Here is an 18929-nt window from a genome sequence, read left to right as displayed (position 1 = left end):
CTCAGGATCACACATGTACACAAGGCCCTCCGTCTCCCTCCTCTAAACACGCTGATCGGACTGTTGTGTCATCCATGTTTCCCTCTGCAATGCTGAGCTTGCCTTTGCTTATTGTGCAGATGACGTATTTTCTACCCTTTAGATATTGGTGAAAATAGTCATACTTATTTTTATAAGTGTATATTAACATTACTTCTAAAACCTCAGTATTTTAAGTTCCTTATGTTAAATGTACAATCTATTTAAAATAATATTGGCCCAATTGAAGTATTTTTAAATAGTAACCACATTGACATTGCTTGGTTGTTTGAACATTGACTCGTCAGAGTTATATATTGAAGGCTATACCAATGGAGCAATGTATTGTAGACCACTGTTTTTCCAGGTGGTATCTGGACCCTGGTGAGAGAGGATTTATCCCGTACTTGTATAAAAAATAAAAACTCTGTTTGTCACCTTACATCAGAATATAACTTTGGGTCAGCAACAATTTCAATTTCATCTTTAAATCTTGTAATACTAGTAGTATATAGGTCTCCATCTGGTGATATGGACTTCTTTTTGAGTGGGATAGGAAGAGTCCTTAAGATTGTTGAAATATAAAACAAGGATCTTCGATCCGTGGTAATTTTAATGTTCACATCTGGGAACCAGCGGATAAAGGGTTTCTTTGGTTGTCAGATCCCACTAATAGTTTTAAAAAATAGCTATTTTTTTCTGTCACACGCTCCGGTGCCAATGGTGTTAATGCATAGACAACGCCATTACAAACCTTGGGCCAAGTAATTTTTCTACAAAGGTATTTGCATCGTGTCTATCTGATCATAATGCCCAATTGGCCCAATGAGGTCTAACGAGCCAGATACACTACATATTGTTGTAATTAGATTGTTCTCGCACAAAAGCCAGACACTGTTTTACGAAAGCCTTAACTCTACTGGCTGCGACATGGTTCTAAGTTCTTTGAATATTGAGGAACAGTTTTCAACATTTTTGAGTCTTTTTTTAACATTGCATGAGAGCTCCTGTCTATCTCGAAGAGAGCAGTGTGTCCAGATCTAAGGCACCTGTAAATTCCTGGCTCCAGTAAATTTCTGTGTCCTCCAGGGATCAGTTCTGGGGCCAACGTTCTACAATTTTCGTTGAACCTCAGAAATAATGCAATAACATGGTTGACAAGTAACATTATATATGAAAAATAATTAATATACAATTATTATCAAAAATGAAAGCGATCATTTAAGTCTTTCATAAAGATGATTGATTAGATGTGCATTGCATTACTCACTGTCTCTCTCGCTTGAAGGGTGGAAGAAACAGTGGTTGGCTGCATTGTATTCGCATGTTGCATAAGCCTGTATCTTGTGTTATACTGTTTGTTAGGTGTTATAGTTTAAACATTGAAACATATAAAAATGAAACTAAACTGCGAGGCATGTTTCTACTGTGATTATATTTTCTGTTCAACGCAAGTTACAATATACCTTGAATATCATTTATCAATGGGGGAAGTGTTCTAACAACCCCCCCCCTTGAACACCTTTGGTTCAGATCTCACAGACAGTTTTCAGTGTGTAGAAGGTGTGTGTGTTAACTAATGAGACAGGTGTAAAGAAATCAGATTTCCTCCCAATAACGAGACATACACTAAGGATCTATTTTTGACTCCTTGTTGTTCATTTTATATGTCTATGATGTCTAAAAACAAAATTTTCTCTAAAAGCCAATTTGGATTTACAAAGAATAAATGCACTAGTGAGGCAATAAGTTGCTTTATTTCCAACATTACTACTGAAATATACAAAAAAATACGGACTGTGGGAGTCATGATGGATTCTACGAAAGCATTCGATTGTGTGACTCATCCACATCTTCTGGATTGTATGAGAGCTCCTGTCCATCTCAAAGAGAGCAGTGTGTCCAGATCTAAGGCACCCGTTCTTCCTGGGCTCCAGTAAATTCCTGTGTCCTCCAGGGATCAGCTCTGGGGCCAACATTCTATAATTTTTATATAAATAATTTGCCGATGGTGCTCCCACACGATCATCTGGTTATGTACGCTGACAATATTACTGTCATCTTTTTAATCGTCACTGCTGAAGATTTAATACTCATGCTGCTTTAACGCAGATACACCAGTTTTTAATAGTTTAAATTTACATCTGAACCTAAAAAGAGAAGACTGTTTGCTGTTGTCCATTATCTATCTGTAAGTTCCCCAATCTAAAATTGTTGCTGGAAATGATGATCTTGTTGTTCTTTCATGGACCTTAATATACGTTCTTCCCTTAATTAGTCTAATCACCTTGACATAATGTACTAAATGCAGTAAATGTTGGTATTCTTTGCGACATATGTATGCTTGTAATGTCATATGGACTTATCTTTTGGGAAACTGCTTCATTGACTTATACAGGGTGTTCTGAAAAAAGGTGCCCATAAGTCAGGGCGTGATTCCTCACATCAAAATAAGAAAAAAAGGTCTAATTAACATAGGTCCGAAAATGCTTAGTTACCATTGGAAAAGCTGTTTTATTAAAACAAATTAATGAGTTACTATTATTTTTTTTATCAAGTAAATATTTTTAACAATCATACATTATTATCATACATAAAAAAGTTTATCTGAATTATCATTCAACAAAAAAGTTACACTTGTCCTAAAAAACTAAACCACGTCACAGTAGATGTTCAAAATGTTTCCCCTCATTCAAAATACAAGCATCCAGCCGTCTTCTCATAGACTGCCGAACTCTTTCGAAGATCCCAGGTGTCTCACGTATCCTTTGAATCCCGTTTAACAATCCTTATTCGCAACTCTTCTATGGTATCCACAGGCGAGTCGTAGACAAGCGTCTTTAAATGTCCCCCATAAGAAAAAGTCTAGAGGATTGAGGTCAGGTGACCTTGCAGGCCATGCTACTGGGGCTCCTCGACCAATCCATCTGTTTTGGATATGCTTCATTTAAAAATTCTCTTACTTGTAATGTGTAATGACTGGAGCTCCATCCTGCATGAACCACATGTTGTTGCGTGTGTATAGTGGCACATCTTCGAGTAACTCATTCAGATTAGTCGTCAAGAAATGTAAATAATTTTCACCATTGAGCGTATCAGGTAAAAAACTAATAACAATTTTATCACCCAGAATAGCAGCCCATAACGTTTATAGAAAACTGATATTGGTGACGGTTCTCCTCTGAAATAGCACGTGGATTTTCAATTGCCCACATGTGAGTATAGTGGGTGTTAAGAATAGCCATTCTTGAAAATTTTGCTTCATCAGTAAAAGATAATGTAATTTAAAAAATTTGGATTTCTGCACCTTTGGATAAGCCATTGGCATAGCTGAACACGAGGAAAGTAATCTCGAGGCAAAAGAGCCTGGACCCTTTGATAGTGATAAGAATGCAACTGCTGCTCGTGTAAAATCTTCCAGACAATTGAATTACTAACACCGAAATCCAAGGCTAGTTCTCTAGTACTTCTTCCAGGATGATTCTCTATTTCGTCCAACACGCCCTCCTCCAATTCAGCTGTACACGTTGTACGTGGCCGTCCTGATCTACCAACTTTTTCCAGATTTAAAGGTTCCCGTCTCGCTTAGCCTTCTATGAATGGAAGAAAACATTTTTTTTTAAGTCGGTAACTGTCTATGAGGAAAATGTTCCTGATAGAGTCGTCTAGCCTGACGACTGTTGCAATGTGCAAGACCGTACATTAAATGCATGTCTGCCATTTCACCATTAGTGTACATAATATTCATATTACCCCTGCCATGATGAATAAGATATTATTAGCTATCAAAAATTAACTTCAACGGCACTCGCACTAACTTGTATTAAAAGTACAGATCAACACACGCACTTAATGAGCAATGGAAAAATAGCTGCTTGTAATGTTTATTTAAATTATTATAAACAATGTTACATTGTTAAAACATATGTTTTAAATAGAAATTATTTTGTTTCTCAAATCAAATATTTTAATAAAACAGCTGTTTTAATTTCAATATTACATTAATTTGTAGAGAGCTTAACAGATTTTGTCTATTTTTCATGCGTTTTGTATGTAATTAAGGATTATTTTTTAAAGTTTGCGTTTGTCTATTATAGACTTATTTTACATCTTTCTCTTCGAAATTAAAATTTTTCTAACAAGTAACCCGTGAAAAAATATTTTGTGTTTATTGTACATTTAACATAGTAAATCTGCTTCAAACCTAAATGTAACTTGTTTTTCGGGACCAAGTTTCGCGTATTTCGTCACATATCTTAAAAAATTACTGTAGCTACAGGTCTGGAAACGGTTTTTATATCAATTTTTCAGTTCATTTTTACATAAAGTACGCTAAATTGTACATCTTAATTAACAGCCAACAAATACCCGTAGGGCTTCGTTGCAGCAGGGGAACTGAAATTCAGACGAAATCTTTCACCCTGTATAACTTGGTAACTAAGCATTTTCGGACCTATGTTAATTAGACCTTTTTTTTCTTATTTTTGATGTGAGGAATCACGCCCTGACTTATGGGCACCTTTTTTCAGAAACACCCTGTATAAACCAAGTTTTTCATGCATAAGAGGGCTGTTCACATTATTTGTGGTTTAAGGAGGAGAACTACAGGAGGGTTTTTATCCGTGAGAAGCTTTTAACTTTGCCACCTCGATTTATCTATTGTGTATCAATGTTATAATAACTTTCTGTACACAATATTGTATAATGTATACTCTAAGAAATATCGAATCTTTTCAGCTGAGATATCATAACCATCCTACCCGTTATAAATCAAGTCTTTTAGTACCACAAGACAAATCAAGTAGATTTCAAACGTCAATTACACGTTTAGGCCTTAAAATATTTAAGAACCTATCTGCACCAGTTGAGGACTGTACCAGTAAACATTCTTTTAAAACTAAATAAAAAGAATTTCCACCAATTATTACTACTTCCACTGAGTGAGATTTTGAGGTCCAATCAATGGAATAATAGTTTTATTTCAACTAAATAATACAGTTTTGATTTTAATGGTAAATAATTTTATATTAAAATAATAAAATAAAAAGTTGTGTCTTAATAAAATGTAAAAGCTGTCTATGGGAATAAAGAAGTTTGATTTGATTTGTAGAAGAAATAACAGATCCGTTGACAAACACAAAACCTCTTATTTTGAGAACCACTTAACATTTAATGTGTCAAGTGCACTACCAGAGGACATTAACCTTGAAAATAGCATAAATTCTCTTGGGAAGAAAGTGTAAAACTTTTTGAGGTTGTGCAATTACAGTGCTGGAGAATATCAGCATTATGCTCGACAGATTGAAATATTATTAACATGTTTGTACTCTATACAGTTTTATTGATTTGTATGACAAAATGCACTTTTTTTATCTAGAATAAATAGTTTGTATCATTTTTAATGCTATTTTGCATCTTTTTTACTATTAAGTAATACATATTCCTGAGTTCTGGGTTTATAATTTAATATAAGGACCCCATCTTCAGCCAAACTGAAGCGGTGCAGTTCAATGACCGAGAAGTTCGGAGACTTGAAGACCCAAAACAATCATCTCACCATCAGAAGATAAACAAGGAAATTCTGCATGACAGGGTGTGTGTGAATTAGAGCTGCAGCTATATACAAGAACGTAGCTATGAAAAATTTTGGGGGGTCCAGACAACTGATATTTTCCGCTAGTGGACAAAGAGTAATGCTCCATTTTGTTCCTTAAAAAGTTCTTGACCTGTTTCTTTGTCGAGAACGATCTTTCAGCAGTACATGTCAGTAATACTGAATTTTTTAAATAATAATAATCGCTTACTAAAAAGTAATTAAATATTTTAGGGGTCCGGACCCCTTGAACCCCCTCGCCGGCTACGTCCTTGGCTACATACTTTTCCAGAGGGGAAAAATTCTAAAATTCCCGCCCTTTCCCACCAATCAACTCCTTCCAATTAAAAATGTACTTTTATGCACCTTCTAAACCAGTTTGTAAATAATCCAGAAATAATTAATAATAATAATTATATTAGTTGTATTTTGTATCAATGATGGAACTAAAGTTATAGGCCTAAATAACTTGTTTTTTAAAAAGATGAGGACAAACGAAAACAATTTTACACAAGTAACTTTTCATATATGCAGTTAAATTATGTAAATTTTAAAAATTACGAAGTGTTGGTGTTAACATAATTATTTATTAGGACATATTTTACAATATATATTTAAAAACAAAAATATTACTTTCTACTTTCTATTTTAAAATTGTCACAATGGCACTCATGGTCAAATACATTCTTTCAAGTTAAGACAATCCCCACTGGCTGTTTTTATAAACGAAACAAAGAGACTACTTTTTATAAAACTGAACAATAAATTCTGACAGTTAGGCCTACGAGCAAGCACCGGCTGCGGTAAGTTAACAAAACCTTATTAAATTCAATTTGTGTTTAAAATGTGTATAAAATTTGAAACACTCTGTTTTTATTCATTTTTTAATAGGTTGATAAATTACATTAATAAAGCCAAAACTAGTTACTTTGCAAAACAAAATCGAAATTGTAATAGTGATTCATCTCAATATTGTAATTGTATTGAAATAACATCAAGTAATAGGACACTAAAGGCCGAACCAATGTGTGATATCGGGAACCGACCCGTCGGCACCCGTTTTCCGTGTGTCACAGTCCTCAAGTTACTTTTTATAGAATACGCAACCTTAGATTAGCTCGTGTGTGTACAGCCCATAGGCCGAACCAATCTGTGATATCGGGAACCGACTCGCTGTCAGCAGTTTCCCGTGTGTCACAGTCCTCAATTTATTTTTTATAGAATACGCAACCTTAGATTAGCTCTGTGTGTGCAGCCCAAAGACCGAACCAATCTTCTGATAACAGGAACCGACCCGCCGTTAGCTGTTTTCCGTGTGTCACAGTCCTCTAGTTACTTTTTATAGAATACGCAACCTTAGATTATCTTGTGTGTGTGCAGCCCAAAGGCCGAACCAATCTGTGATATCGGCATCCGAATCGCCGTCCGTTAGCAGTTTCCCGTGTGTCACAGTCCTCAATTTATTTTTTATAGAATACGCAACCTTAGATTAGTTCGTGTGTGTGTAGCCCAAAGGCCGAACCAATCTGTGATATCGGGAACCGAATCGCCGTCCGTTAGCAGTTTCCCGTGTGTCACAGTCCTCAATTTATTTTTTATAGAATACGCAACCTTAGATTAGTTCGTGTGTGTGTAGCCCAAAGTCCTAACCAATCTGTGATATCGGGAACCGACTCGCTGTCAGCAGTTTCCCGTGTGTCACAGTCCTCAATTTATTTTTTATAGAATACGCAACCTTAGATTAGCTCGTGTGTGTGCAGCCCAAAAGCTAAACCAATCTGTGATATCAGGAACCGACTCGCTGTTAGCAGTTTCCCGTGTGTCACAGTCCTCAATTTATTTTTTATAGAATACGCAACCTTAGATTAGCTCGGGTGTGTGCAGCCCAAAGGCCGAACCATCTTGTGATATCAGGAACCGACTCGCCGGCACTCGTTTCCCGTGTGTCACAGTCCACACGCTACCGTCCAACATGGCAGTCGTTCCTCAACAGGCTCCCATCGGCTCCGAGCAAGTAAGAAATGTTGAATTTCAAAAATTGTTATTGAATTAATTTCTAACTCGTTTGTAGCATTTCTTTACTTTCGTATCCTTTCTTACAAGTGTATTATTTATGTGAAATTCAGCGTATGACACTGAAGAGTCTCACGATGTTAGATACTTTTAGACATTTTACGATCAGGTTTTAATTTTACGCAACATATTTCAAATTAAAATATTTGCAAATTGTTAGTTTGGTTATATTAAAGGTTTTAGCGTTGGTATTTATCGAATTTATAATCTTGTATAAGTCGTAGAATGAAGAGTTTCTAATAAGAAAGTTTGAACAAAGAAAGTCGTTAAAGCAGGAACGTACTTGTAAGAAGGACTTTCACTTTTAAAACTTAACAAATTATCGGTGGTTAATTATCCTGCATGATTTCTAATGTTTCTTTTTTATTAACAGCTTTATTTCTGTACACTCAAGTTTAGGATAACGAACTAAAATGTTACTTCCTGTAGGAAATACTGTTGGTGCTTATTAGACATGATTCTCAAAAGTTTTGATTTATACATTTTTAATATTATGACGTGGAATTTTCATAAGACAAATTAAGTGTATAACAGGTTATTGAGATTTTTATACAACATAAATAATATTTTTACAAACAGACTTTTAAAGAAAATTTTACATATTGAATGATATATTTTAAATACATAAATTATGTTTTAGAATAAGAATAGTAATATTTTAACAAGTTTAAGAATCAGCTGTACAGGAATGACCTTGATTTTTTTCCAAATTTGAAAGAACAATGCTAATCTCCAAACAAGTTTACAACCTAATTTTTGTCCATATAATCATGAAAGATATCCCATTTTAAAGGGCTTTTAATTTTGAACTATTTATTGGTTATTTAGAAACAAAATCTCAAACATTCTTATATTTCATAGTTTAAATAGGCCTTCTCTAAAAGACTGCATTTAATAAGAAAAGCTACAATGCGCTTGTTTATTCATCAAACCTCTAAACGATAAGATCAGAAAATAAGAACGTAAAAGTGCATGAAGTTCAACACTATTCTTATGGGGGGCGTAGCCTAGCCAGCGAGAGGGACTTGGAACGGTGGAGCCCTCAAATTTTCATTTATTTTTTAAGAAAAGTAAATATTATTATTATTTTATTATTTACATAATTCAATTTATACTGACATGTACTGTTGAAAGATCGTTCTCAACAAAGAAACGGGTCAAGAACTTTTTAAGGAACAAAATGGGGCCTTACTCTCTGTCCATTACGTGAAAATCCCCCCCCCCCCCAATTATTTCCTTGCTACGTTCTTGCCTTAAGGTCGTTTCTCTAATACAACTCTTAATTTTGTATCCGTTGCCAAAACAACTTTTAAAAACTGTTATAAGTAGTTATTATAATCAAGTTTAAATTTTGAGAATGTTTAATGCCAGATAAATCCACATGTCAATGTAAATGTAATTCCACATTTAATCTACGCGTAGGGTACGTCTGATCAGATGTAGAAATTAGGGTGGTAAAAATATAAATTCCACGAATAAAAATATGTTTGCCATTTTAAGGTGGTAAATGGTGTTATTGAATAAACGATGTCAGACCCTAAAACCCGTTCATACAATAATTAAGAATATGAAATCCAAGACGTTTTTAAACATAAGCTATGGCGATGTTCCGGATGTAAAAGGCTCTGTAAAAAGTTCACATGTTATTTGAGTGAAATTCTGGTATTGCGGCGAGGTTCGTTTTGAGTGATAAGCGGGCGTCAGCAGAAAACAATATTTAACATTAGCAAGAGTACTTCATTTAGTACTTTGTTGTAATGTCAGGAATATATTTAGATTTATTTGTTTCACCATCTGTAATATTATAAGTAATAGGTTTTTGTAAATTTTTAATATTGTTTTGAGGTTGAGTGATAGTCCTAACCTGGCCTCTGTCACATTTCATGTGACACATTGCCTAAGTGTAATAAGTGTGTCACTATCTGAAATTAGTTTATTTGTGTCAAATCTTTTGGTGAAACATTTCCTGTAGTTTTTAAACAATTTATTAGTCAAATCTGTTTACAATATTTTAGGTATGATTAATTAAACATATGACACGTCATAATAAAATATAGCATAACAATTAAATACAATAATACTAGCAGTTATCCGCGGCTTCGCACGCAATTTCGTAGGCTTTGCACGAGTATGAACACCGCTGGTTCGAGTGAATTATATTTTCGACGCTAATGAGTTTGTCTTGTTGCCGCGATCAAGAAAATATGTAAAAAACTATATTTTTATATTTATTATAATTTACTACGGTCTTAGTATTCTTTGCTCCATCATTTTTGGCCTTGTTCCCAGACCAAGAAAATATATACATACACAGATTTGAGAAGCCTACTTCTGTCAAAAGACAAGTATATGATGGGTTTTATAACAATCTTTAAATTTGTAGTTAAATTTAGATAGCAACTTTGTCTTTGATATCTAATGCTTAATGTTTGCTAAAATTGTACAGTCAATTACAATATTTACAGGTTTGCTTCAATTTAAACTAAAACATATTTGAATATTTTAGAACATTTATAGCTGGAATTGGTACATTAGTTCAAAAGAACAGTTCATCGAACTTTCATCTAGTATAGTTATTCTGTTTCCAAGGGAGTCTTCGGAGTTAAATTCCGACCATCTTATATTTTAGGACATGTTCTAAGGTAAATGAGTACTTAACCTAATCGCTGAAATTGAAAAACAACATGAAAACGAATGGTTATTACTCAATAATTTACACACTATAAATGTAAACAAAATTGAAAATAGTTGTAAAATTAATTAAACATATGTTTGTGCTGTCACAAAACACTGTTTACACAGAACAGTTGATTACTTTTGACAGACTCTTTCAATTTATATTTCACAACTTTAAAGAACAAAACGGGATTCTAGCTATTTTAAAGACCAGTGGGCAGGCCCGTAGCTACGGCCTTGGAGGCCCCGGGGCAGAAAGAAAGTCCATTCGGGGCCCCCCTTTGTTATATATTTCGCACTTTTTTTAATTAATAGATATAAGCATACAGTAATTGGATCTTTAGGCTTAGAATTTATGTGCATTTTTTTATTATTATCCTATTATTATTATTATTACCTTTTTTTCTTATTAAATCTATAATACTTAATTGTTTGCTTAAAACTATGTTTACAAATTTCTACGGTAAGTCATAAACTGGTAATGATTTTATATGCAAATTTGTATGACTCCTGGCCCTGGTGCCATTAGTTTGGTTTTTAGAGCCATTATTTTTTCAGCTTACCATTGTGATTGGTATTCTATTTATAGTGCTGAAAGGAAAATGAAAAAACATAATTATTTTTTTCAAATTTTATTCACAATAGATAATAAATAAATTAATAAAAGACATAAGTGCTGATGTCTTAAAACTTTTTTAGTCTCTTCTTAGGCCTACATCCAAGCAATTGTAGTTTAGTAGATAAACATACAAGTATATCATTAATTATGTAATACCTTTGAATACACAATAAATTGTATATTTATTTATGGTGTTTATGGTAATACTGGTAATACCATTAATTATATATGATCAATGATGTAATACCCACTCATTCTCAAGTTTAAAATTGCCCAACTAGTTTGATAGTGTGAGAATGCAACTGAACTTACTAAAAAGACTTTCTTCTTGGACTTGACACTAGCAAAAAACATTCAATAATTCGGTCAAAATCTATTTTTTCGGGCTCTGTCATTTTCAATAGACAAAGAGCCAAATCAGTGAGACGTTGTTGGGACATGGAGCTTCGCAGGTAGTTTTTGATGAGTTTTAATTTTGAGAATGATCTCTCTGCTTTGGCTACTGTCACAGGGGACTGTGAGGTACATAAAGCATGCTGTTAGTACATCCGGGTAGGTTGATGCTAGGGAACTGTTTTCAATGAGTAGGAGATTTGCAACTTCTTTTACTTCTTTGAAATCCTTTAATTTGGATTGAAAAGCATTCCTTACTGATAAAATCTGAGCTTTGAACAATGGCGTTACATCATCTGAAAATCTGCTTACAAAATTATCAGCTTCACAACGCAGTTCTTCATCTGAACATGAGGCCAGGAAAGAAGGTGTGAACAATTTTATAGGCATTCAATCACTTGCTTCATGCCTTTAAAACGGTTGTCAATTTGTGACACTATAGTATCAACCATTGGGAAGAATATTGTCACTCTGAAATTGCTTTTAGGATCTGTCAGTCTTTGGTCTTCACAAAGTTCATCAAAGTGCTTTTTTACCTTTCTTGCACGTTGGCCAATAAATTCATGGGTAATCGTAATCCCCCATTTTGAACATACTTCTTCTGCTTCACTACAGACTTCTTCAAAGGACCAACGAAGTTCGGTTACTTTCAATAAAGCATTGCCTAGGAGATCGTACGCTGTCATTAAATCAATAGATTCCGTTTGCAAGGATTTTGAGGCAATGTTTATTTCCCCTAATATTTGCACTGGACAGTCAAGAGCAAAACAAAACTAAAAGATTCTAACCTTTTTTGAGCCCCTCAGCTTCATTCCTTTCCTTTGGCTTTTTTGCTTGTCAAAATTATTTTATTTAAGGCTTTCATTACATCACCGAACCTTTCCTTTAAAGCGTACACAGCTTCATATCTCCCTGCCCAACGTGTAGGGTTTAAAGTCTTTTAATGTTACCTTGTCTTTTAGGAACAGGAGCCTTCGGATTCTCTGTACAACCAGAAACGACTTTTTAGTTCTTGCCACCGAACAATGCTGTGGCCAAAAAAAACTGTAAATATTTTGCACCGTCTCAAAAAATTGTGCTATTTCTCGATTGCATTCAACGGCATCTTTAAGAACCAGATTCAAATTATGGCTGGCACTGTGAATGAAATAGGCATGGGGTTGCAAGTTCTTGGATTCTCTTTTGTACTCCATTATACACACCACTCATGACCGATGCACCATCGTATCCTTGTCCTCTGCATTTTGTTATGTCAAGGCCTTTTCTGAAATTGATTTTATGATGACGTCTTCTAGCCCCGAAGCGGTTTGGTCAGTAACTGCTGTGAAAGATGTAAACGTTTCACAAATTCTCAACTCACAAGGTTTTTCCGAGTTGGTCATGGTCAATCTTTACATAGCGAAAAACTTCGCTTAGCTGATCTACTTTACTTACATCTTGTGTTGTGTCGTAAATTATGGAGAAAAAAGGCGCACTCAAAAGCTCTTCTTTAATTCCACTAAGCACTTCACTAGCCATCAGAGAAATAATTTCATTCTGAATTGTTGGACTGAGATAATTAACAGTACCACTTGGCCTTGTAATTAGATCTTCTAGGATAGTGTCAATATTTTGACAGCAATTCAATCAATGATAGAAAATTACCTTTATTTTCTATCAGTGATATGCCAACTGTCTCCACGAAAAGGAAGGTTGCATGTTGCCAACATAAGGGAGACATCTAAGACCTCTTCAAAACTTTCCTCCAAAAATTCCGCTCCTCCTTCAAACCTTTTTCTAGTGCATCGTCTATTGAGCCATGACGTCGCCATTGCTCATAAACCAAGCAGGAATCAGCATGGTGCTGTGAATTCTCATGTGTCTTTATGCGATCAGACAAATGTTTCCAGTCCCTTAATCCTGAATCCCATCCTCCTACAGGTCCTTTCTGGGGAAACAACCAGCAAGGTTGGCAATAAACACAATCCAATTTGGACGAATAGCACAACCAAGTTCTTTTCAGTTTGAGCCAGACTTTGACTTCAGGGTAAAATAATTGTCTGAAAAGGACCTACCTTGTTTTCCATCATATGGAAATGGGCCAACTGGTTGATAGGGTCCTAGTCCTAATTCAATAATTCGTTTTTTCACCTCTGGATCGATGATCTGGTCTGGAAAATGGGGTTCTCCGGTGTTTAAACAAGTTTCATTAATTTTATTCGTCCGGCTACATTCCACCTGTAAGTAGATTGCAATGCATTAGTATTTTTTTCTTACAAACATGATCATAACAATAGGGACTTACTGTAATTCCATGTTTACATGGAAGTAGTACTGTTTACTTCCATGTAACCATGGAATATTTTATCGTAGGGATTCCATGTTTAGGGCGATATAAAACAGCATATGTTGTTATGTTGAAAAATATAATATAAGTATTCTGTACTTGGCATGTCTACTTACTTGATCATTTTACGCCGATCAGTTCACTGCTTGACGTAGGACTTGTTGGAGGTTTGGCACAATTTTCTTGTTGATGCCCTAGCCTAGGCATGTTACTTCTTCATCAATACTTTCTTCAGCGTTATCTTGAGCTGTAACTTCCTCTTCAATCTCATTTTCCTGGGACTGAGGCTGCAATAAAAAAATCGCAAGTCAAAAAATAAACATTAAGTTACATATAACATATAATTTAAAGCCAATTTTAATAACATTGTAAAGATATAATAAAATATATAAAATATATAAAAATATATAAAAGAATATATAAAAAAATTTAAAAAAGAGTAGATACATGGCCTCATAAATAATGAATGTGCAAGCGAGTGTGGTGCATTTTTTACATCATATTATCACAAAAAAGATATAAAATTACTATGATAGATATTCATGCTGTGCTGCTGTGCATGTATAAACAAATAAAAATACCTACACAGAAAGAAGTAGAAACCAAAGGAATCATAAAAATCACATAAAAAATTAAATGACCACTACACAAATAGTAGGTAATATGTAGCCTATATATGAACTAGTGATAAATTCACAAAACAAAAACATTGCTTATTAGATTAGAATAGATTGCAGTCTGAGTCAGACACAGTGGTCTAAACTCAATCAAACATCCAAACTCTAGTTAAATTTTAACACAGTTAATTTTAACATAGTTAAATTTTAAGATATTAATTATATAGTTATTGGCCAAGCTAATTAATTAGGCCTAAATACCGTATCTAAATTCAAACCACTCACCAATTATTGGTCTAGTTTCAGTACTAGATGTAGATGTGACATTAGTACTTTTAGTTGTAGTAGTACTAGTAGTAGGACATAACCAAGCAGATAGGGTGGAAGAAACACTTTGAAGCATCCTCTTCTCTTTTCTCTTGTCTTGCCTTTTCTTTGCCCCACTTTGATAGCTTCTTTTCATTTTAACAAATACAAGAATAAGAATACAAATTGTATAACACTTTAACACCGTAACAACGAGTAACGGTCGAACGAACGCCAAAACGTCAGTTTTTGGTGTTAGTTTACCATCAACATAACATAACCTTATCCGGGCTGTCTGTCACTAGCTCACTAGTCGTAGTCACTCTCACTGTCGTCTGTCAGCTGTGGCAGAGGCAGTCGGCAGACGGAGCCGTCTACGTCACGTCGACGTCAGGACGAGTTTATTACTGTTGGGGATGGGGAGTAAGGTGAACTAAAAGTGCAAACTGCATTTCTTTAATTGCGTAACAACTGACAGGCTGATTGATAGTCTGTCTATTTTTGTTACGAAATCTCTGTGAGAACAATATCTGTCCATTATTTTATATTGAAAAGCTATTTAAATATTTTTTTATAAAGACATTTTGATGATTCGATGAAATATCCCTACGACCCTACAGTAATCAATAAATTTCACATAAACTTTAATTTCATTTTCAATTTTTCCACCTTCATTTGGGGGCCCCCCCTGGCCGGGGGCCCCGGGGCAATGCCCCGGTTGCCCCAGCCTAGCTACGGGCCTGCCAGTGGGGCGTAGCCCGGAGGGATTTTCGACAAATTAATAGGCCCATATTCATACCAGCGACCGTAAGAATGTACACAAGAACGCAGTCAGAAAACAATTTAGGGGGGGGGGTCCAGATAACTGATAGTTTTCCTGTAGTGGACAGAGAGTAAGACCCCATTTAGTTCCTTTAAAAGTTCTTAACCCGTTTTTTGTTGAAAGCGATCTTTTAGCGGTACATGTCAGTAATTGTGAATTATTTAAATAATAATAATAATCGTTTACTAAAAAAATAATTAAAGATTTTTAAAATTTGGTGCCCGGGGCCCCATGGACCTCCTCGCTGGCTACGTCCCTGCATGGAGAATTTTAGTAAAATCGGTTTGAATAATTTATGTATGAAAGCAAAACAACCAAACAAAGTTACTTTAGCATTTATAACAATTAGAGAGTAATTAAGCAACTGAGTCAACTTAATTAAGCTACTACACAAGACTAGCTCAATTAAAATCTACACAAAACTTTGATACTGTGTAGTAAAACCGGCTCGTCATGTGGTGCCGTAGTGCGCAATCTAAAGACTTGCATGTTTCACTCTTGTTTAAGATTGAGAGGAGGCTTGTTGTACACTCTCAAAGCAGTGAGAGGAGGCTTGTTGTACACTCTCAAAGCAGTGAGAGGAGGCTTGTTGCACACTCTTAAAGCAGTGAGAGGAGGCAGCACGTTGTACACTCTCAAAACAGTTAGAGGAGGCTTGTTGTACATTCTCAAAGCAGTGAAAGGATCCTAGTTGTACACTCTTAAAGCAGTGAAAGGAGGCTTGTTGTACACTCTCAAAGCAGTGAGAGGAGGCTTGTTGTACACTCTCAAAGCAGTGAGAGGATCCTAGTTGTACACTCTTAAAGCAGTGAAAGGAGGCTTGTTGTACACTCTCAAAGCAGTGAGAGGAGGCTTGTTGTACACTCTCAAAGCAGTGAGAGGAGGCTTGTTGTACACTCTCAAAGCAGTGAGAGGAGGCTTGTTGTACATTCTCAAAGCAGTGAAAGGATCCTAGTTGTACACTCTTAAAGCAGTGAAAGGAGGCTTGTTGTACACTCTCAAAGCAGTGAGAGGAGGCTTGTTGTACACTCTCAAAGCAGTGAGAGGATCCTAGTTGTACACTCTTAAAGCAGTGAAAGGAGGCTTGTTGTACACTCTCAAAGCAGTGAGAGGAGGCTTGTTGTACACTCTCAAAGCAGTGAGAGGAGGCTTGTTGTACACTCTCAAAGCAGTGAAAGGATCCTAGTTGTACACTCTCAAAGCAGTGAGAGGATCCTAGTTGTACACTCTTAAAGCAGTGAAAGGAGGCTTGTTGTACACTCTCAAAGCAGTGAGAGGATCCTAGTTGTACACTCTTAAAGCAGTGAAAGGAGGCTTGTTGTACTCTTTCAAAGCAGTGATAAGTGGCTTTTTGTACATTCTCAAAGCAGTGAGAGGAGGCTGTTTTGTACATTCTCAAAGCAGTGAGAGGAGGCTTTTTGTACATTCTCAAAGCAATGAGACTAGGCTTTTTGTACATTCTCAAAGCAGTGAGAGGAGGCTTTTTGTACATTATCAAAGCAGTGAGAGGAGGCTTGTTGTACACTCTCAAAGCAGTGAGAGGAGGCTAGTTGTACACTCTCAAAGCAGTGAGAGGAGGCTAGTTGTACACTCTCAAAGCAGTGAGAGGAGGCTAGTTGTACACTCTCAAAGCAGTGAGAGGAGGCTAGTTGTACACTCTCAAAGCAGTGAGAGGAGGCTTTTTGTACATTCTCAAAGCAATGAGACTAGGCTTTTTGTACATTCTCAAAGCAGTGAGAGGAGGCTTTTTGTACACTCTCAAAGCAGTGAGAGGAGGCTAGTTGTACACTCTCAAAGCAGTGAGAGGAGGCTAGTTGTACACTCTCAAAGCAGTGAGAGGAGGCTAGTTGTACACTCTCAAAGCAGTGAGAGGAGGCTAGTTGTACACTCTCAAAGCAGTGAGAGGAGGCTAGTTGTACACTCTCAAAGCAGTGAGAGGAGGCTAGTTGTACACTCTCAAAGCAGTGAGAGGAGGCTAGTTGTACACTCTCAAAGCAGTGAAAGGAGGCTTGTTGTACACTCTCAAAGCAGTGAGAGGAGGCTTGTTGTATTTCAAAGCAGTGAGAGGAGGCTAGTTGTACATTATCAAAGCAGTGAGAGGAGGCTTGTTGTACACTCTCAAAGCAGTGAGAAGGAGGCTTGTTGTACACTCTCAAAGCAGAGTAGTACGCTCTCTTCTTATAATGATGGGCCAATCGATGAATAGGACTGCAGAGTTTCATGTCTCATCTGGTACTGTTTGATTTGATTTTTTAGGTCTGTCAAAACTTAGCTCTAAATAAAAACTTTAAGAGTCAAAATTTCAAACTGTTTAAAGAAGGTTTTTCAGTCCAGCTGAAAGATGTTTTTAATATGCTATCTCAATTTAGAAAATTTTGAATGAGTCCAAAGAATTCCCCCAAAACGACCACCCAGTACATTCCTGTAAGTGCGAATGTACATATGCATAATAGACAGACTTAATTTATAGTAAAATCTGGATGTGATTATGAATTTGTTTGAATTCAAGTCAAATTATTTTACTCTTTTCAGTCCATTTAAATACGTTTTCTAATATTGGATGGGAATTGTACCTGGTTATTGTTTTAGTTGTTGGTTCTTTAGATTACAGTATGTATACAGTTTGTGTTTGATGTTTCGAGCTCATTCTTCATAGTTAGTATTGTTGTTGAAATGTTGAAGATGGAGCTTGTAATTAATGGTTAGTACTGATTAAACTGTATTTATACGACTCTTGTAAAACACATTGAGGTGTTTCGGTTAAAGTGTAAAGTGTAATGCAAAAAAATATATTACTAATTTTTAATTAATTAAATGTGTTTTAAAGTATCTTTACATCAATAGCACCAATCTAAATGATGACGTTTGAACTAAAACGTACATATGCCAGAGCACAAAAGTGCTGTATATTAAAACATTGTAATGGGCGTAGTGGTTTATTGGTCGGAGAACAGGCACGCGGCCTACAGTGCACCGGTTGGCGCGTGTGTACGACCAGATGTCGTATACATAACAATGACAGAGCATCGTGCATCCTTACTTCATTGTGCAAAACTGGTACGGCTTGGTTCGTCGGAATGGTTGGATATTGCGAGTGGGCCTTAAGTTTTCATTTCAAGTCCGATTACAGCCAAGCTTGAAATACCCGGAATTTACTCTACTTTAGGTACGAAAAGGTCATATAACATTTTTCACCTTTACGACGAAAATGATATTAATATGTTATACTGTGTGAGTAAGTGACACTCGTATTGTAAAACTGAATGTTTTGAATTAAAATCCGACAGAGTATAAAAAAATAAAAGCATACATATTTACAATTTTGTTGTATCGCGTATGGTTTAGATATCACTCAGATGTGGTCAAATTACAACATTACCTAAGGGATAGTTACCATATTATAGGTTATAATATAAGTTGCAAGTTGTGAATGGAGTTTAATGGTATTATACATATATATTATTTGGATATAAATTGGCCACTGA

General features: G+C 35.6%; 1 protein-coding gene across 1 annotated transcript in view; it reads left to right on the top strand.

Moving 5' to 3' along the window:
- Positions 1–7521: 7521 nt before the first annotated feature.
- Positions 7522–18929, top strand: part of LOC124355442 (E3 ubiquitin-protein ligase TRIM71) — a 63900-nt gene continuing 52492 nt past the window's right edge. The window contains exon 1 of the mRNA XM_046806581.1: positions 7522–7625. Coding sequence (XP_046662537.1) covers positions 7584–7625 — 42 coding nt within the window. The 5' untranslated portion in view covers positions 7522–7583. The remainder of the gene's footprint in view (positions 7626–18929) is intronic.

Source organism: Homalodisca vitripennis, chromosome 2 (assembly GCF_021130785.1).
Source record: "Homalodisca vitripennis isolate AUS2020 chromosome 2, UT_GWSS_2.1, whole genome shotgun sequence".
Lineage (NCBI taxonomy): Eukaryota > Metazoa > Arthropoda > Insecta > Hemiptera > Cicadellidae > Homalodisca > Homalodisca vitripennis.
The sequence above is the reverse complement of the archived record's forward strand: the minus strand, read 5'-3'. Positions and strand labels throughout refer to the sequence as shown.